Here is a 16,243-nt window from a genome sequence, read left to right on the forward strand (position 1 = left end):
TCTGAACTGTCAGAGGCTGCTGTTCTGGTCAAGCAGTCAGAGTTTCTTTCACAAATACACATGAAAACAGAGCCCCAAATATCCATTGGGAAGCAGAACAACTCTTGGTGGCCCCAATTTGCTGCTCTTCCCCCACCTGTCCCTGCATCACCCCACTCTGCTGGCACAGTTCTCCTGAGGTGAAAGGACACTCAGCAACCTGCAGTTGATTATTAAGCAGCCCTAAAGACAAAGTCACAACTGTAGAAACAAAGACTTGTGTGATGTATTTAAAGATATCAAATGTCTAAAACAAAGTTAACATTTAAATGGTTGGTTAACCTGGTAGCAGGAACAGCTTTTCCTCAGTTTGTGTGAATTAGGTCAAACAGCTTTTCCCCTCCTTCCAGTCCATCCACAGCTACAGCACAACACACAGCAAGGTGTGCACACCACTTGTCTGGATGCAACATGCTGGTGTCCCCACATCTTTAACAGCCCCCTAAATACCAATCAGTATCAGATAGAATGAGCTGCGTTTCCAGACTACTGTGTCAGAAATGCAGCTGTGCAAGTTCAACAGCATGCGCTCATTTCAACCAAGTCAGATCACATCAGATTCAGTTTTCGTGTTGGTCCAGCACAGCCTTAAAGCCAAAATTCAAACCATGAGCCCTCCATAAACTCACTCTATTCTACTACACACATACATCAGCTAGGAGAAAAAAAAAAAAGAAATTCCTCCAGGTTAAGTATTTCCCTGACCTCTTTTTGAACTGAAACACACCATTGTTCCATTGTCACCTCGGATTATTTGTCAGCTGCCAAAACACCATTTTTATAGCACTGCCTTTTCAATCACACTCTTTTTCACTGCCTTCATCCAGAGCCAGTGCACAACATCTTTTGACAGGAAACTTAGCTCTTCTTTCTTTAGGAACGAAGTATTTCTGTCACAACTTCAGCGCACCAAAGGCCCAGCACAGCTGCGCCGGTGTCACTTTGCTGCTGCGCCTCAGCGAGTCACAAACACTGTTCTCTCCCCCCTCTTTAAAATTCTGATTCCATGCAGCTGAATAGGGAAACTCCAAGCTGCAGGTACATTAAGGAGTGGCCAGTTAAATCCCCAGGGACTGGTCCTTACCTTGCAGCATGCACCTGTAGGCAGACTCGGATATCGCGTAGATGTGCGGTGGCATCTCGTGGCGCTTCTTCCCTCTGTACATCTCAATGATGTTCTCTGAATAAATTGGGAGGTTCTTGTAAGGATTTATGACTACACAGAACAGCCCTGAATAGGTCTGGAAAAAGAAAAAATAACAAACATTTCTGTTAGTAAACAGTATTGAAATAGAGTCGTAAAGAACAGAAAGCCTTTTCACAGGTTCTGTAATATTTATCTTAAAACAAAATTGAGGTGCTTTTTGTAGAGCAACTCAAAGTACATGCTATATTCAAATTATTGGTTTCTAGTTCTCTTAAAAGGCTCTTTAATTACCTGCATAAAAAGTAATTTAAAGATAATAAGCGTAAGTAAATTTGAAGAGGAGTATCTGATCTCTTTCCCACAGACATTTAAATCTCTCTTCCGTTTGCCAAGTTCCAGCTTTATGGACACCTTTTGATGTTCAACTCCTTCAGTAAAATGTGCATTCCAAGATATTTTCATTTTAAAGGAACTGATAATATCCATTGCTCAAGTAAATAATCTGGGTGAGGGAAACGCCTATTTCAAACCCCCATTATTTCTGCTATCCTGTTATTTTCTCATATCTGTCCATCTTTCCTGCTCATCAGCCCTTCTCAATCCCAGAGAGGGGTCATTCCCTCCCTGGCACCTGGCCCTGCAGGTGTTTCACACTCTGCTTTCAGAACTGACCCATCACAGAAGTGACACCAAGAATATCAAGGAACCAGCACAAATTGTACATTGCTGATTTCACTGACTCTTACTGAGACATTTCTGCACAGCCAAAATGCCTCAAGTGTCACAGAATTGAGCCCACACTGAAGCAATGCCCACAGGGCTGCATTTCCCTGTGATCCAAGCACCACAGACTCCTCCACTGACAGACAGCTCCACCTCTGCTCTACAGCAGCTATTCCTAAGGAAGTTAGCACAGGAACATCCATCCCTGGCAGAGGAAGGAGCACAGGCAGCCACGGACACTCGGCTGCGTGGGAGGCACAGACGAGCCTGGTCTGGCTCGGGATCAGAGGCTGAGCTCAGACAGACACTGCTCCCTGCACACACCAGAGCTCTCCCGGGGTGTTCCTTGATCCAAGGAATCTGGTTGGCTCTGGCCCTTTCAGCAGCAACCAGAACTGACTGCTTCTAAGAAAGCAGAATCTCTGCATTCACTGTTATCTCCTCACATGCTTGGACAGTGTGTTCTTTTTGGTCATTACTGAAATTCCCAGTTTACCAGCTCAGGAATGTGAGCAATAAAGACCAGGTTTGGTAGAAATGGGAGGTATCTTTCTGAAGGTCAGGAAAACCACATTTTTTACCTTTCAGGTTGAGAGGGGTAAAAGAATGGGGAGAATAAGCAGACAGCATTGACAGCTATTGAGAGCCCAGAGTACCGAGCAGGTCACTCAGCATCCTTAAAATATTTGTCCATTTTAAAAAGTATTTCTGCTACACTGGTATGAACACAGTAGCTGAAAGTCCCACTCTGCCTTTTTTTTCTTTTCTAAGTATAAAAGATTTTATCTGGAGGAAAAGGTGCCCCCTGTCCTTTCTACACCTCCACCAGCTTCTGGAAAGACAGGCAGAAGGTGTTCTCTGAACTGAGTCCAGAAGCACCATCAGCAAAGCAAAAGAACTTGGTTTCAAGCCAGATATCCTGACATAGGGACATCTTATGTCCTTGTAGGAAAATACTCCCTCTGCTTTGGTCAGATCTGCTGGATGATAACTGCAGGGCCTTACCACCTAAACAAGGTATTTCTTTCTCAAGAGAAAGGAAACAGATCTTATCAGGGCAACTGACCCAAGGGTAAAGAACAACTTATCAGTCATTAACTCAACATAACATGGGTCTGTTGGCAAGTGGGCAGTCCCTCCCCAGCCTCCTTTTCTACCACTGTCCCTCTTGCCAGGATCAGTGCTCTTGCCCTCACTTACTGACCCGGATACTCCTGCAGACAAATGTCAAACAGAATTGGTTGGAAATAGAAGCAGTTCCCTGCCCAAATTCATTCATGGTCACTGGTGATACTGGAAGGGAGGGAAGGCAGGACAGTTATTTCAACAGCTTGGTACAACCATCCAAGGAGCCAATTAACTGCTGAACAATGGACACCCATTCCCAGCCACCTTCCCTGTGCTCAACTGAGGTCACCCACATCCATCTGTCACCACCACCAGCGACAGGAGGCTCTGAGAACTGCCACAAGCCTGGTTTCTGGTCTAGGCTTCAAATGAGGGTAACCAGAAGAAAGAACATGTTTACTAAGCCCACCACAGAATCACAGCTCAGAACCACGGAGCAGCGCTTCCCCTGTGCTCCTCCAGTGCAGCCACAGCTCAGGAGAGCCAGCTGGTTTTTGCTGACTGCAGGGGAGAGCTGGGCCTGGGAAAGGAATTCCCAGAGCCAGAGTCCACTCCAGACCTGTCCCAGCACAGCTCTGACCAGTGCCCTGGCACCAAAACGTGCTGAGGCCAGCAGAGCTCTGCCCTCCGGGAGGGCTCTGGACTCTCACCCAGCAGCACTCTGAGCCCTGCTCTGCTTTTCACCCACTCAGCCTCAGAGATTTGCAATTTACCTCCCTGGGCTGCTGTTGTTCACCTGAGCAAGGACAGAACTCCCAAACCAGAGACTGGTTAAGCTGTAAGGGAACTACTGCAAAACCCAGCCACACTGGTGACCTTCTTTCAACAGCAACACCTCGATTTCTCTGCAAGTTCATCCAAAACTTGGACCAGTTGTTTTGGCATTTTATGTTCCCAAAGGAAAGGTGTTGTTTTTTCTCCAGAATCACTGCCATTCCCTAGACATGAATAAATCGATCTGCTAAATAATTTAAAAGAAAAAAGAAATCGTAAGTGCTGGGGTAGAACAGCTCTTTGAAGATTATCCTTCTCTCCTCCCCTCAGTTGCTTTGGCATCTTTAGTTTATTTCCCCAGCACAGATATGGAGTAAATGTTACTATTTAGCTACATAAAGAATTAATAACCTAGAAAAACAAACTTAACAATCCTTCAGACCTCTGTTGATAACACCTAACCTGGAAGCCTTTCCTGGCTATCTCCTGAAGCCAGTAATTGGATGAACCTGTCAACCTGGAAGGAAGAATAAGCAAAGCCCAATGATGCCAACAAAACTTGGCCAATCCAGGAAAAGCCAACAAATGTCCTGGACAACTGCACAGGGTCAACTGAAGAAGTTCTGTATTGAACAGGGCCAAATTAGAAGTTAAGAAGCACAAAATTCTCCATTTTGCCAGTGCTGGCATTCATTTATTTGAAACAAAATATAGAGGATAGGCTTTTATTACAGACCATTCCCTCTGTGCCATGACAGCTCTTTGCATGCAGCACCTTGAACTCCAACACCTTGATTTCCTGCATGTTTGTTACCCAGCTCACTCTCCTGCTGTTTCCCTGTAGAATTTCAAAATGAGACCATTTTCAAACCAGCACCACCCTGCACAGCCTTAATTTATTCATAGGAAGATGGAACTGAATTTTCCCAATTTCCTGACTGTCATCTATTGCAGGAAGCAACATATGAACATATTGGTGGGCTGTCTTTGTGGCTTGGTAGGCAGAGAAACACAGAAAGGATGCTTTTAATGAGCCAAATGTAACTGGGAGGGAGGCAAATGGTACCAAAATCTTTCAGAGCTGTTTTATAACTGCAAGTCTCACAGTACATCACTGTGCCTAAAAAAGCAGGAAAGGGCTTTTTGCACGGAAACCAAACACACAAGAAGTAGAGATTGCTTAAAACCCCTCAAAAAGCTTCTTGGTGAGCAGCCACAGGAGGAATTATCAGGAACACACATCTGCTTAACAAATGGACACCCCATTTAAAGAATACAATCCTGCAGCATGTGGACTGATGGAATTGTCAGATGGGAATAAAGGCTGGGATCAGCACTGGTGAGCTCCAGTAACAGCCCAGTCTGGATGGAGAACCAGCCTTGGTTCATTTTTCAGCTGACAGAGGTGGATGTGTACATTAAGAATTGAAAGGCAAGCAAAGATGCTGATTCACCTTGAGCTCATGGATCAGCTGTTTGCTGCTGGTTGTTCGAACACACTCCTGCTTTACCCAGGAACAGACAGGATCAACCCACAGCCATAGGACACCCTGGAATGCACTCTCCAGGCAGGGCTCCAGACAAGTAAAGGAGAGCTCTGACAGAGGTTTGTTATACAAGCTCCCCTCCAGGACACTAAATGTGCAGTTTGAAGGTTTCCAGATGCTTACAGCCTGTATCCAGTAGTTTATCATGTGGTAATCTGGGTTCTGCTAAGTTGTCCCAGCCTGCAGAGTTCAGGATCCTGGAACTGGCCTGTTTCAAACTCTGTTCCATCCCCACATCCTGGGAGGGAGGTGGGTGGAAGGGAACAACTGGCAAACAGAGGGTGTTATTCCCAGGTGAAAACACATGGGAGTCCAGGCTCCTAACCTGCAGTGGGGGCTTTCGTGGCCTGTCTTCCCTTAAAACCACATCACCCCTTCCCTGTGCATACACAGGGAAGTTAAGGGCAAAAAAAAGGAGGAGTGAAGGGCAAAAAGCCTGGTGCTATCCCTTGGACCACCAGTTCCTGTAGCCAAGAACAAGCTGTTATGGCTCTTAGGTTGGTCTCTTCTGCCATGACATCCAAAGGCCTCTTTAAAGCACCACTTGAGAGCACAGTAGCAAGATGCAGGTACAGTTTGGGCATTTGTTACAATCAGCTTGCATCACTCAAGTACACAGGCTCAACGCTTCTCTCTAAGTCTTCAAATACAAAAAGTGACGGATTCACTCTATTACTGTATAAATAATTAAGCTGAAGTAAGCATCTAGACAGCTCTCATTATTACCTGAAACAGAAACCAGCCATTCCCAGCCCAGCAAGCAACACACATTTTAAGCAGTATCCTATAACTAACTGAGTGGAGCACACTCTCCAGGTTGATAAATTGCCTCAACAGAGCATTTTCTTGCTTGGTTTCACTTCCTGAGGTTACAGACCCACCTTTCACACTCCAAGCCCTACTGAGTTCCCTGAACTAGACATGGTTTTTCTCACAGAGCACCTTTTCTCCCTGAAGTTATCCAATTCAAGCTTTAAAGAAGGGCAGGCAGCCTTTCAGCCTCAGAGGGGATGAAGGTGAGGCTGTGCCCTGGGGTGGGCACAACATTGGAATCAAAGAGTGTCCAACATGGGTAAGGAACAGCCTGGGCAGCTCAGGTCAGAGAGGCTGGGGGATGAGAGCCATGGATTTACTCAGGGCAGCTGAGGAGGAGAATGAGAAAGGGAAGCAGCACAACACATACATCAGCTATTAAAGAAAAAGCTCAGCCCACACTGTAGATGACCTGTCTGTGAATGTTCTCTACAGCAGGAGCTGAGCAGAGGCTCAGCAGTGCTGAATTTTCACATTCACAGCCTTCAGGTGATGTGTTTAGAGAGAAAAACCCCCCTTAGCCCAGCAGTGCAGGCCATGCCCTGCTCTGCCAGCTCCTCCTCTCACACAGACACACTCAGGGTCACAGCCTGGGCTCAGAACTGCCTCAGCTGCAGCAACTGCTCACAGCTAAAACATGAGCTGAGCTTGCACCAGGGCCAGAGGAGTATTAATATCCTTTCCCAAGGCTCCTGGAGAGCTGCATGTCAGAGCCCCACTGCTCCACAGACAGCTTTACAACAGTTCTGCCACAGGCACGGGGCTGGAGGGCTGTCCTGCAGCACAGTGCACTGACCTGAGCGCTTGGACAGGAGTCCACAACACAAAGCTGCTCCTTTTTACACTTTTAATCCACCCTTTTTTATAGAAGCACTGAGTTTGACAAGAACAAGCACTTTTGTGTACCTCTGTTTGCCTGATTGGCATTGATTCACTTCTCTTAAGTCCTGCACTGAGTTCCCTCAACTTGATCACATTTAGGAGTCTTCCAAAAATCAGAGTTAATACAAAAAAAAGTTCTTGTGCCAAAGCAGTTCCACCAACGTGAACCCCAGAGTTTCTTCTGCCACACACTGAGTATTAGATCCAGTGACTGGTTTGTGTTAGGAAAAAAGATGGAATTAAGTAACCAACTCCATTTCTTGCCGGTTTCTTTTAACACCAATCTTTGACACTCAGTAACGCAAAACATTCCCAACTGGACCAGCAGGAAAATTAAAGCAATTAGAACACAGATGCTTATATAATACCACAGATTGTTCTAGGTTACACTCAGGCCTCACAGGAGGCAGCAGCTTAACAGAAGGAACAGCTTAAAGACGGCTCCTCCAGTGCAGTGCTCTAAGAGCTGCCACCCACAGCAGGCTCTGGAACTGGGGACTACGGCATAGTTCACATTCTTTCCCTCTTCTGTTCCAATACAGTGGAAAGCACATTTAAAAATGAAATAACAGGGCTGCAGACCCATTAGAGAGGTAACACTTGCAATTAGCAACAAATACCTGCTGCAGTGTTTTACTTGCACAATAGTGAGCACGTTTTCTACTTCACTGGTGGAAAGAAAACCCAGCAGCCCTGTGCCAGGAGAGCAGAACCAGCAGGAGGCTTCCAGGAACTCTCAGCCTCACACAAACAGCTTCCAATGCTTTCTCAGAAGTCTTGGCTTAAAAAAACACGGGGGAGTGGGCGAGGAAGATAATGCACAGCTCACTGGAGTTTGGGGGACTCTGAAGCTGAATCTAAACCTTTCCTCAAGCTTCACCAGCTTTTTGTCCTTCCTCAAGGAACAGCAAAACCAGTGAGCTCTAACCTGACTTTCCCCACAGCACACACATCCTGGGTACCTGAGCCCTCAAATGTAGCCCAGGGGCTCCTCCACATCCCCCACCAGCCACAAGAGGCCATCTGGATACTGGCACGTGTTAATCGAAGTCAAGCATTTGAGAAATTCTGTTCATTTTAATCCTTCTGACTGAATGAGGTCAGGAAGCAGTTAAGGAGAAGCTGCAATGATTTATGGGGGTATCAGAAAGCCACACAGCCAGCTGTGGGCAAGGGCCTTCCTCCAGGAAAGCTGGGCCTACAGCAGATGTGGCAACAGCAACATTTTTTAAAATAAATTACTATAAAGCCCATTGAATTTGGAATACCTTGGTTTTTACTGCAGCTGAATTACACCCTATGTTTGAGCGAGCAATTCCTTCATCCCATCCTACTGCAGTGGGTACAGGAGTGGGAACTCCTGACTGCACCACCCACACTTCTGGTCCTGCCAGCCCATCTTAGAACAGCTACTCAGACTCGAATGTTTCTAGACCCACTGAGCGGGAAACGTGCCATTTATCCCAGAACTCCTCAGGTGTTCACCTGCACTCACCAGTCAGACCATTAAAACACAGCCATGTGCTGCTCCGAAGTTGGGCTTCCCTGGAAAATCAGTACCTTGTGTCCAACCTGTACAACCATGAGAGACCCGCTGGGTCTGACAAAACAATTCCTGTTCACAAGAGATGCATAAGGTGATGTTTGTAAATTTAAAATACGCTTTAAAAGTGGGATTGAAGAGTCTTGCTTGCCATCAAAAGAGCTTTATATTGCTGGGGAAAGTGTCACCTAGCCCTGACTTAGAAGTATTAACAGTTAGTAGCTTATTCATTCCAATGCCAGGGTTTGCAATATCAAGAACAAGCTGCTTTCCATGGAAGTAGGAATGAGGTATTTACATTCCTGATCCATGCAATTACCTGCATTTTCATCAACAGAAGTGCCTTTCATACATTTTTGAGCAGTCTGGCTGGATGAGGCCTCTGAGCCACCTGGGGTGGTGGAAGATGTCCCTTCCATGGCAGAGGCAGGAACAAGATGTGCTTTAAGGTCCCTTCCAACCCAATCCACTCGGATGTTTTATGACTTCAAAATTCCCAATACTACAAAACTTACATCCAGAATGCTGCTTAACAAAGCACTAAAACATTATTTGGAGTGATTAGGAACCACTTCGCTTTTTGCAGCTCTAGAAGTGGCATAGTTCGTGTTAAAATTAGTATTGAGCTCAAAAAGAAAAAAAGATCATCTTGCCCTTAAAGTGAAAAGAAGGACTAACATGACAAGTTTGGAAGGTGGCTCCTGAAAAACCCCAAACCTCGTGAAGGGAAAATTACCAGAGCAGTAATCTTGTCTGTAACAGCTTGTGACTAAGAATTAAGTGTGGTCTTGAAAAAGCAGCATCCAGGGCTGAGGGACTCTTACCAGTGGATTTCATTTCTCCATCTCATTATCTGATTTAAAGACTTCTTCCCCCTATGAAATCATATTTTGCAGGCACAAACCAAACTCTAGGGCTGATACCTAGAAGCCTCCACAGTGGCATTTTACATGCAGGTTTTATACGAATAAAGATGTTTCCTCACTCAGGGTACAGACCTCAGTGACCCAAACCTTTGACTAGAACTACTCCTTTCTTAAATCAACACCCCCAGAAAGTCACCTGGAACTCAGTTCATGGGATAAGGATATTCAAGAACCACCACAAAACCCGTCTGAGCAAAATCATGTTTATTCCAAATCTTCAAAGGACCTCCTAAGCCTGTGGGTATTCCTCCTGGGTGCCCTCCCAGTGAACCACCTCCAGTTCCTGATCTGCAGCTGAAGGATGTCACTAATGCAGGCTGAAGCCAGGATTAAAGCTGGCCACTCCAAAGCAGGGCAGGCAGAATAGTTCCATTTTGAAGCTGAAGAATCAACATTCACAAGCATTTACAGGAACCAAAACCCACTCCAGCAGGATATGAAGGATCAATTTAGATGGCTCAAATGATACATAAAAAACACTGATATCCCTAGAAAAGCACAGGATTTAGGGAAGTTTAGCTGTGAAACACAAGGGAGAGTAAAAACTCCAAGCAAAGGCAGAAGTAATGAGAAAACAATAAATAAACCACCTGCTGTGGTGGCTGCACCTTCACAGAACCAGCACTTACACTCCAAATAAACCTTGTGGCCAGAAATGGAATAGGTGATGTCAAAAGTGGAACAAGAAATTAATGTTATTTCATCTCCAAAGCAAAACTGGGATCACCATAATTTACACTCCAACCACCCTCCCCAGCAGTTCTTGTACAATTCCGGATCCCTTTTGGGTTCTGTGCTGCCATGAACAGACCCCCAAAAGACAGACCAAGCACTGACATCATGCCTTTACAAGCCACTGATCTTCCATACTCTCCACCTGTGTTCATCTCCCACAGCTCAGCAGTGATGCTCAGAGCCTGAGATCATGTCACTTGGCAGGCATTAGAGATGCTGCAAGTTCCAGAAACTCCTGGCCATCCCTACTTGGATGTTAAATGAAACTCTTGGAAGTGAGCATCAGTGCCCAGGTCACTTTGGGCTTTAGTCAGCCTCCCAGTTCCTGCAGCAGCGTCATCTGGACATGGAGATTACAGGCAGATGACTGGACCCACTGGCCAAATCCCTCAACTCATTTGTTTCCTTTCTAGGGATTGAAAGGAAACATGTGTCTGCTTCAGTTGACATTCTTGCATCTTCCACTTCCTAGAAAGGCAACACTGCATGCTGCCTGTTGGGAAATGCCAAGACACCAAATCGGATTCACCACCTGCACCTCAACTGCTTGAGACCAACACCAACATTGAAGATTTGTTTGGTTATAATGGGGAAATAACCTGGAAATCAAACATTTTACCAGCTCCTGTCATTATGGCCAAACCACCAGAACTCACTTCAGCTCAGGTAACTTTGGCTCTTTTCCTTACCCAGGAATTGGGGGCAGTGGTTCTGGGCTGTGCCAGCAGCAGCAACATTCATGAAAGTGTGGGGATCCCCAGGAGAGACCCCAACCCTAAAACCCCCACCAGCTCGAGTTCTTGCAGTTCCTCTCTGGCCTGCGAATCTTTGCAGCATTCAGTCCTTGACACTTCTCACCACTGCTCTTCTCCATACCTTCACAAAGTAAGCCAGGTTTGAATTTCAGCCGAGAAGCCAATTATTACAGCTGCACTGAACCACTGTTCTTGGCAAGAGCAGCATCCTCCAGCAATGTCCCTGTAACTCAGGCCTCCAGTAAAGACAAATCCAGGAGCTTCTTAACCCCAACCAACTTCTCCCAGCTGGGGGCAGGGAGGTCTGTCACAATATCCACACGCACCGATCGCCCTGCGCGGCAGCAGCGTCACACAGCCAAGGAACAGAGAAAGAACGAATCCTTCAGGGAAGGGAACAGAGCTAAGGCACCTGCAGGATCTCACAAACTGCACACACACGAGCAGCCAGTCTCTCACAGAGGGAGGGTTTGTCAGCCACGCAGGACACAGCCCTGTAGCCTCTGTGTGTACACGAGGGACAGGTTCTGACACCATCCCCCAGAAGCATCCGGGGCTGTGTGTGCTGGCTGCAGTCCTTGCACTAGAGCTTGCTGTGACATTTGAGGCCTGCAGGTTTTTAACCTTCATAATGAAATAGGGCTATGATAGCTGTAACGAATTTCATAACAGCCATCATCAGGATTGATACACAGGCTGAAAACTTTTGACCTATCAACGTGTTTTAGTTTTCAATCCAGTCCGTATTAATTACCAAATTAGCTTCCTTATGCAGGAATCATTCCAGAAGTATTTTTCACCCAGCTCTGCTGTGAGCGCCTTGGTGCAAGGCCTTGGAAGAGGAAACGGACAAGGACACACAAATATAAAAAACCACTTTGTACTTGTATATAATTTTTAATAAGTCCAAATATTACCAAGGGTCAAGCTAAAAATGTAACCCCTAATCCCCAGAAAATGAGGGGAAAATGAGCCAACTACCAGGCCTAAATAAAATGGACTAAGCTTTAAGTGTTTATAAAGTGAACCACACATTTAAGCAGATGTTCCAGTGTCTTTTGAGACAGAAAGTCTCCTTGTAGCTGTTCCTGACTCCCTGACCCTACAAGTCACTGCGCAATCAGCCTGCCAAGAGAGCAGGAGCTGCTCCCAACTGAAGGCACAGACCTAGGGCAGAGCCCAAGGGAGGAGCAGGGTCAGACACAGCACCAAGGGTGCTGTGATTCCCAGCTCCAGAGCAAGATGGTGATAAGCCAGATGTTCAATTAGTTCTTCAAAACCACTGGGAAAAAAAAGCTTTATCTTCTTGGTTTATTTTAAGCGCTTGAACACATCCCTTCCTGGCCACTAGGCTGATACTCAGTTCCAAAAAGACATTTTGCACTCCCAGTACTCTCAAACTTCATCTTTTAAATACCAGCAGAGCCTCTTATTGCCATTTTTAACATGCAGCAAGTTAAAACAAGAGATGTGCTCATTCCCATGAGCAATTAAACACAGCAATTCAGCAAAGTGAGGGTTTGTCACCTCCCTCAGCTCAAGGAAGCCACTTGCCACTGCTCCCTGGATTGGTTCAGCAGGAGGCAAGTGCTCCAAGGAGCAGCACGAGCAGAGCCCCCCAAGCTGTCATTTCACATTCTGTGGCTAAAAGATGCTCACAGAATTGTATTATTTGTTTCATGACAGAGTTCTTGACCGGTACACAGCACAGAAAAAGACTTTGGACTAATGAAAATGCTGAGGATATAAAGCATTTAGGCTGCCAAAATCAAAGACAAGACCTACCCAAACAGTAGGGTTGGGAATCAGGTAAGGTCAGCTGAATTAGCACCCAGAATGGATCCCAAAATTAGTACTTACATAGATGAGCCCAGAGTAATAGCGATCCTTTAAATTATGCAATACAGAGGCTTCATTTAAACAGGTTAATTCTGCCATGTCTTCCACTTTAGAGAACTTGGGAGGATTCATCTTCTGAACATCATCTTTATTGACGAGCGCTTTCTTCCCATTCTCTGCCAGTTCAACCAACACCTCATCCCCTTTCTCCTCCTTGATGCTGGCTGCCTCGAAGCCATGGCGCTCCGAAGGGATCCACACCAACTTTTTAGCAGTCCAGTCAGCCTGGGTGGCAGGGTTGTAGATGACAGCCCTGTCCACGAAGAGGTACCGCTCCGGATCCTCCTGCCCCGACCGCTGTGCCATCCTGGCAAGAGAAGGTGTCCACTCCCAGTCACCCTGTCAGGAGAGGGAAAAACAAGAAGCACGTTACACACCAACCACGCTCTGATCCGTGCAGCTGTGGCACAGCAATTACACGATCCACCACCAACATCGTCTCTGGGAGAAGCAGCATCAGGCATTTCTCCCAGCATGGAGAAGCTGCTGCACAACCGAGCCCCTGCTCACACACAAGGTCGGTGACCTGTCAAGTGTCACCCAAATCCAGCACAGCACAGCCAGCAGGGACTGGCTCCAACTGTGAAGCAGCAAGGGAGAGACATCCCAGCAAGAGCTGCAAGCAGGAAAACACACACCTGTGTGCTGGGCTTAGATATGGAACAAGAGCAAACGGAGCAGGAGCTTGGCAGTAAACTCAGCTGCGATGGAACAGTGAAAAACAAAAATACAGAGAGAGATACAAACCCATAAATCTGCTCAGTGGATTCTGCTGCAGAAACCAGAAGGCGGAAAGGATGTGTTTTAAAAACGTGGATTTTCAACTACAGACAAGAACTTGGGACGCTTGGGGCTTCTGCAAGCCATCAAGGCAGCTAAACATTGCTCATATTCTTCCTGAAAAACTTTGCATTTCTACAGCCTGTTCCTGTTCTCGGTCCTGAGTGCTGACATCACCAGATTCCAGAAAATGTCTCCAGATCTCAAGTTTACCTCAAGGCTCAAAACACTGCAAGGAATGATGCTGGATTTTCCAACAGCTCCATGGGTAATTTGAAGCAGAAAGAAAAACCACTGACTGACAAGAGCCCCTGCACATTCATTTTACCTGTCTGGCTCTAGCCAAGAGAGGCTCCTGCCCCTTCCATAGGCACTGCCATCACAGCCAGGATTCCTGGGGCTGGCAGATCCATCTGGGAGCACCGAGGTAAAGCCTGACCCCTCATACTCAGGACTTTAAACGTCTTGGTTTGTAACACACATCATCTTTCTGCTGAAGAACGTCACACTGGCTATGGGAGCCTTTTCCAGTAGGTAACCCAAAGGGCAGCTTGGGAACAAAGCCAGGCAGGTTCCCAAACTGCATTTGTCACCTTTTCTACTCTGGCGCGTGCCCTGATGGAAGTTCTGCAACCCAACCCTCCCGAGAAGGGCATATAATTAAATAGGATAATTGTGTCTCCATCTAAGGCAGAGAGATTTGTTACGTTGTCCAACTTTAGCGTGAAGCAAGCCTGAAGTCCCTGAACTCTTCAGAGGTGCGAGGAGCAGATCCCTTAGCACAGATGGCTTAATTCAAATCAAGATATGATGACTCAACATTTAAAGTATTTTAGAAGAGCCTCTGACAGAAAATTTCCATGAACAAAGATGGAATCGTTCAGGGGACACCTTAAGTGATAGCTGGACTCCGCCGCCAGGAAAACGAAGGTTTAGTCAATGAATGCCACATTTGGCTCGAGAAGCCCACAGATTAAATAACCGAGCTTTGAACCCCAAGTGAGAAAGGTGACTGACCCCACTGAGCCAGACTCCAGCCCAAGTTCCAACAAAGCCCTGGAACGCCAGTGCCACCCTCGCATGCCAATGCCCCTCGGTGTCGGGTCCTGAGCGCTCCCCGGGCAGGTGTGACACAGCCCAAGGCAGCCAGGACTCCGTTTTTACACACCAAGAGGCAGAGAAACCTGAAGGTCAAATAAAGCTCATACGACAAAATTAACCATTATTGTTCCCCAGCGGAATTAAAGGGTGAAGACTGAAATGAATGCATTCCTATATGACTGCACACACAAGTCATATACGAATGGTATAACTGAGTTTACAGCAGTTCCTGAGGATAAATCTAAACATCAGGGGACCACAAGCAGTTTCAGGGTCATTCTTCCACTCGGGCTTTCAATCCCACAAAGCCCATCACAAAAGACCCTCTGCAGAAGCAAAGCAAGCTGCAGCTCACCCTACCCAGGGCTCCTCCGCTAACAATGGCATTCAAATGAAACACACAAATGAGCACATTTATCATGCAGGAATCCAGCACTCCCAACAGACGACGTGCGAATAAAGGCAAAAAAAATCCCAAAAATCCCCCCCACACGTTCTGAACAAAAGGGGGACGGGGGGCGCGGCGGGGCCGGGGCATCCCCCGGGGCAGGGCGGCCCGAGCAGCGCCCCGGGGCCGCCGCCGCGCTGCCCCTCGCCGGGCCCGAAGGACAAAGAGGCGGCCGCGGGCTCGGCCCGGCGGCGCCCGGAGCGGCCGCAGCCCCGCGCCCCCCGCCCGGAGCCCGCGGGGAAGGCAGAAAATGGCCGAAAACGGCCCCCTCCTCCCGGGGCCGGGACCGGCAGCGGGGGGGGGGCGGGGGAGGGCGGCGCGGGCGGCCGGCCCAACAAGGGGGTCTTTGTGTGCCGGGCCCGCCGCCCCCGCCACACCCCCGCCGCGGGCGGGCCCCGCCGAGCCGCCCTCCGCCGGTGCCCCGGGCCCGCCGCCGGCCCCGCGGTCTCACCTGTGCAGCGCCGGCCGCCGCCCGCCCGCCGCCCGCCGGCTCCGCCGCGCCCGCTCCGCCCCGCGCCCGCCGCGCTCCTTTAGCGCCGCGCCGGCCCCGCCGCCCCCCGCCGCACCGCCCGCCCCCGGCGCTGCGCGCCGCGCGCCCATTGGCCCGCGCCCGCGTCCGTCAGTGGCTCCGCCCGCTCCCATTGGCCCGCGCCGCGGCCGCTCTCCGGCCACAGCCATAGCAACCTCCGCACGCCGTGGGCCGGCCCGCCCCCGCGCCGCGCCGCGCCCCCTCGGCGCCCATTGGCTCTCGTCACCCCGCAGCGCCGCTCTGATTGGACAGTCGCCGCGCCCGTCACGGTGGGCCCCGCCCCCCGCTGCAGCACGGCCGGCGGGGGCGCGTCCCCGGTGCTGCAGCGAGCGGCGGGCGCGCGCCTCCCCCGCACTCGCCCGCGCGCCCCCGCGGCCCGTCCCCGTCCCCGTCCCCGGGACCGCCACCGGGGATGCGACCGGCACCGGAGCCAGGCTGTGCAGAGCCCCGGCCCGGTTCCCACACGGCCCGTCCCGCGGACCCGGCCGCAGCCCTCGGTGACCGCCCCGGGTCACTCCCCGGCCGGTCGCAGAC

The 16,243-nt window shown here is 48.8% G+C and overlaps 1 protein-coding gene across 4 annotated transcripts in view; it reads right to left on the reverse strand.

Moving 5' to 3' along the window:
* MYH10 (myosin heavy chain 10) overlaps positions 1–15,672 on the reverse strand; it is a 91,709-nt gene extending 76,037 nt beyond the window's left edge. For 3 of the 4 annotated variants that reach the window (XM_048323840.1, XM_048323837.1, XM_048323838.1), the window contains exons 1-2: positions 12,813–13,190; positions 1,124–1,280 (exon numbers count right to left, since the gene is read on the reverse strand). In XM_048323840.1, coding sequence (XP_048179797.1) covers positions 1,124–1,280; positions 12,813–13,157 — 502 coding nt within the window. In that variant the 5' untranslated portion in view covers positions 13,158–13,190. Of the gene's footprint in view, positions 1–1,123; positions 1,281–12,812; positions 13,191–15,631 lie in introns of those variants that run through there. The other variant, XM_048323836.1, reaches the window with a different exon arrangement.
* Positions 15,673–16,243: the final 571 nt, after the last annotated feature.

The sequence above is a fragment of the Corvus hawaiiensis genome, chromosome 19 (genome assembly GCF_020740725.1).
Source record: "Corvus hawaiiensis isolate bCorHaw1 chromosome 19, bCorHaw1.pri.cur, whole genome shotgun sequence".
NCBI lineage: Eukaryota > Metazoa > Chordata > Aves > Passeriformes > Corvidae > Corvus > Corvus hawaiiensis.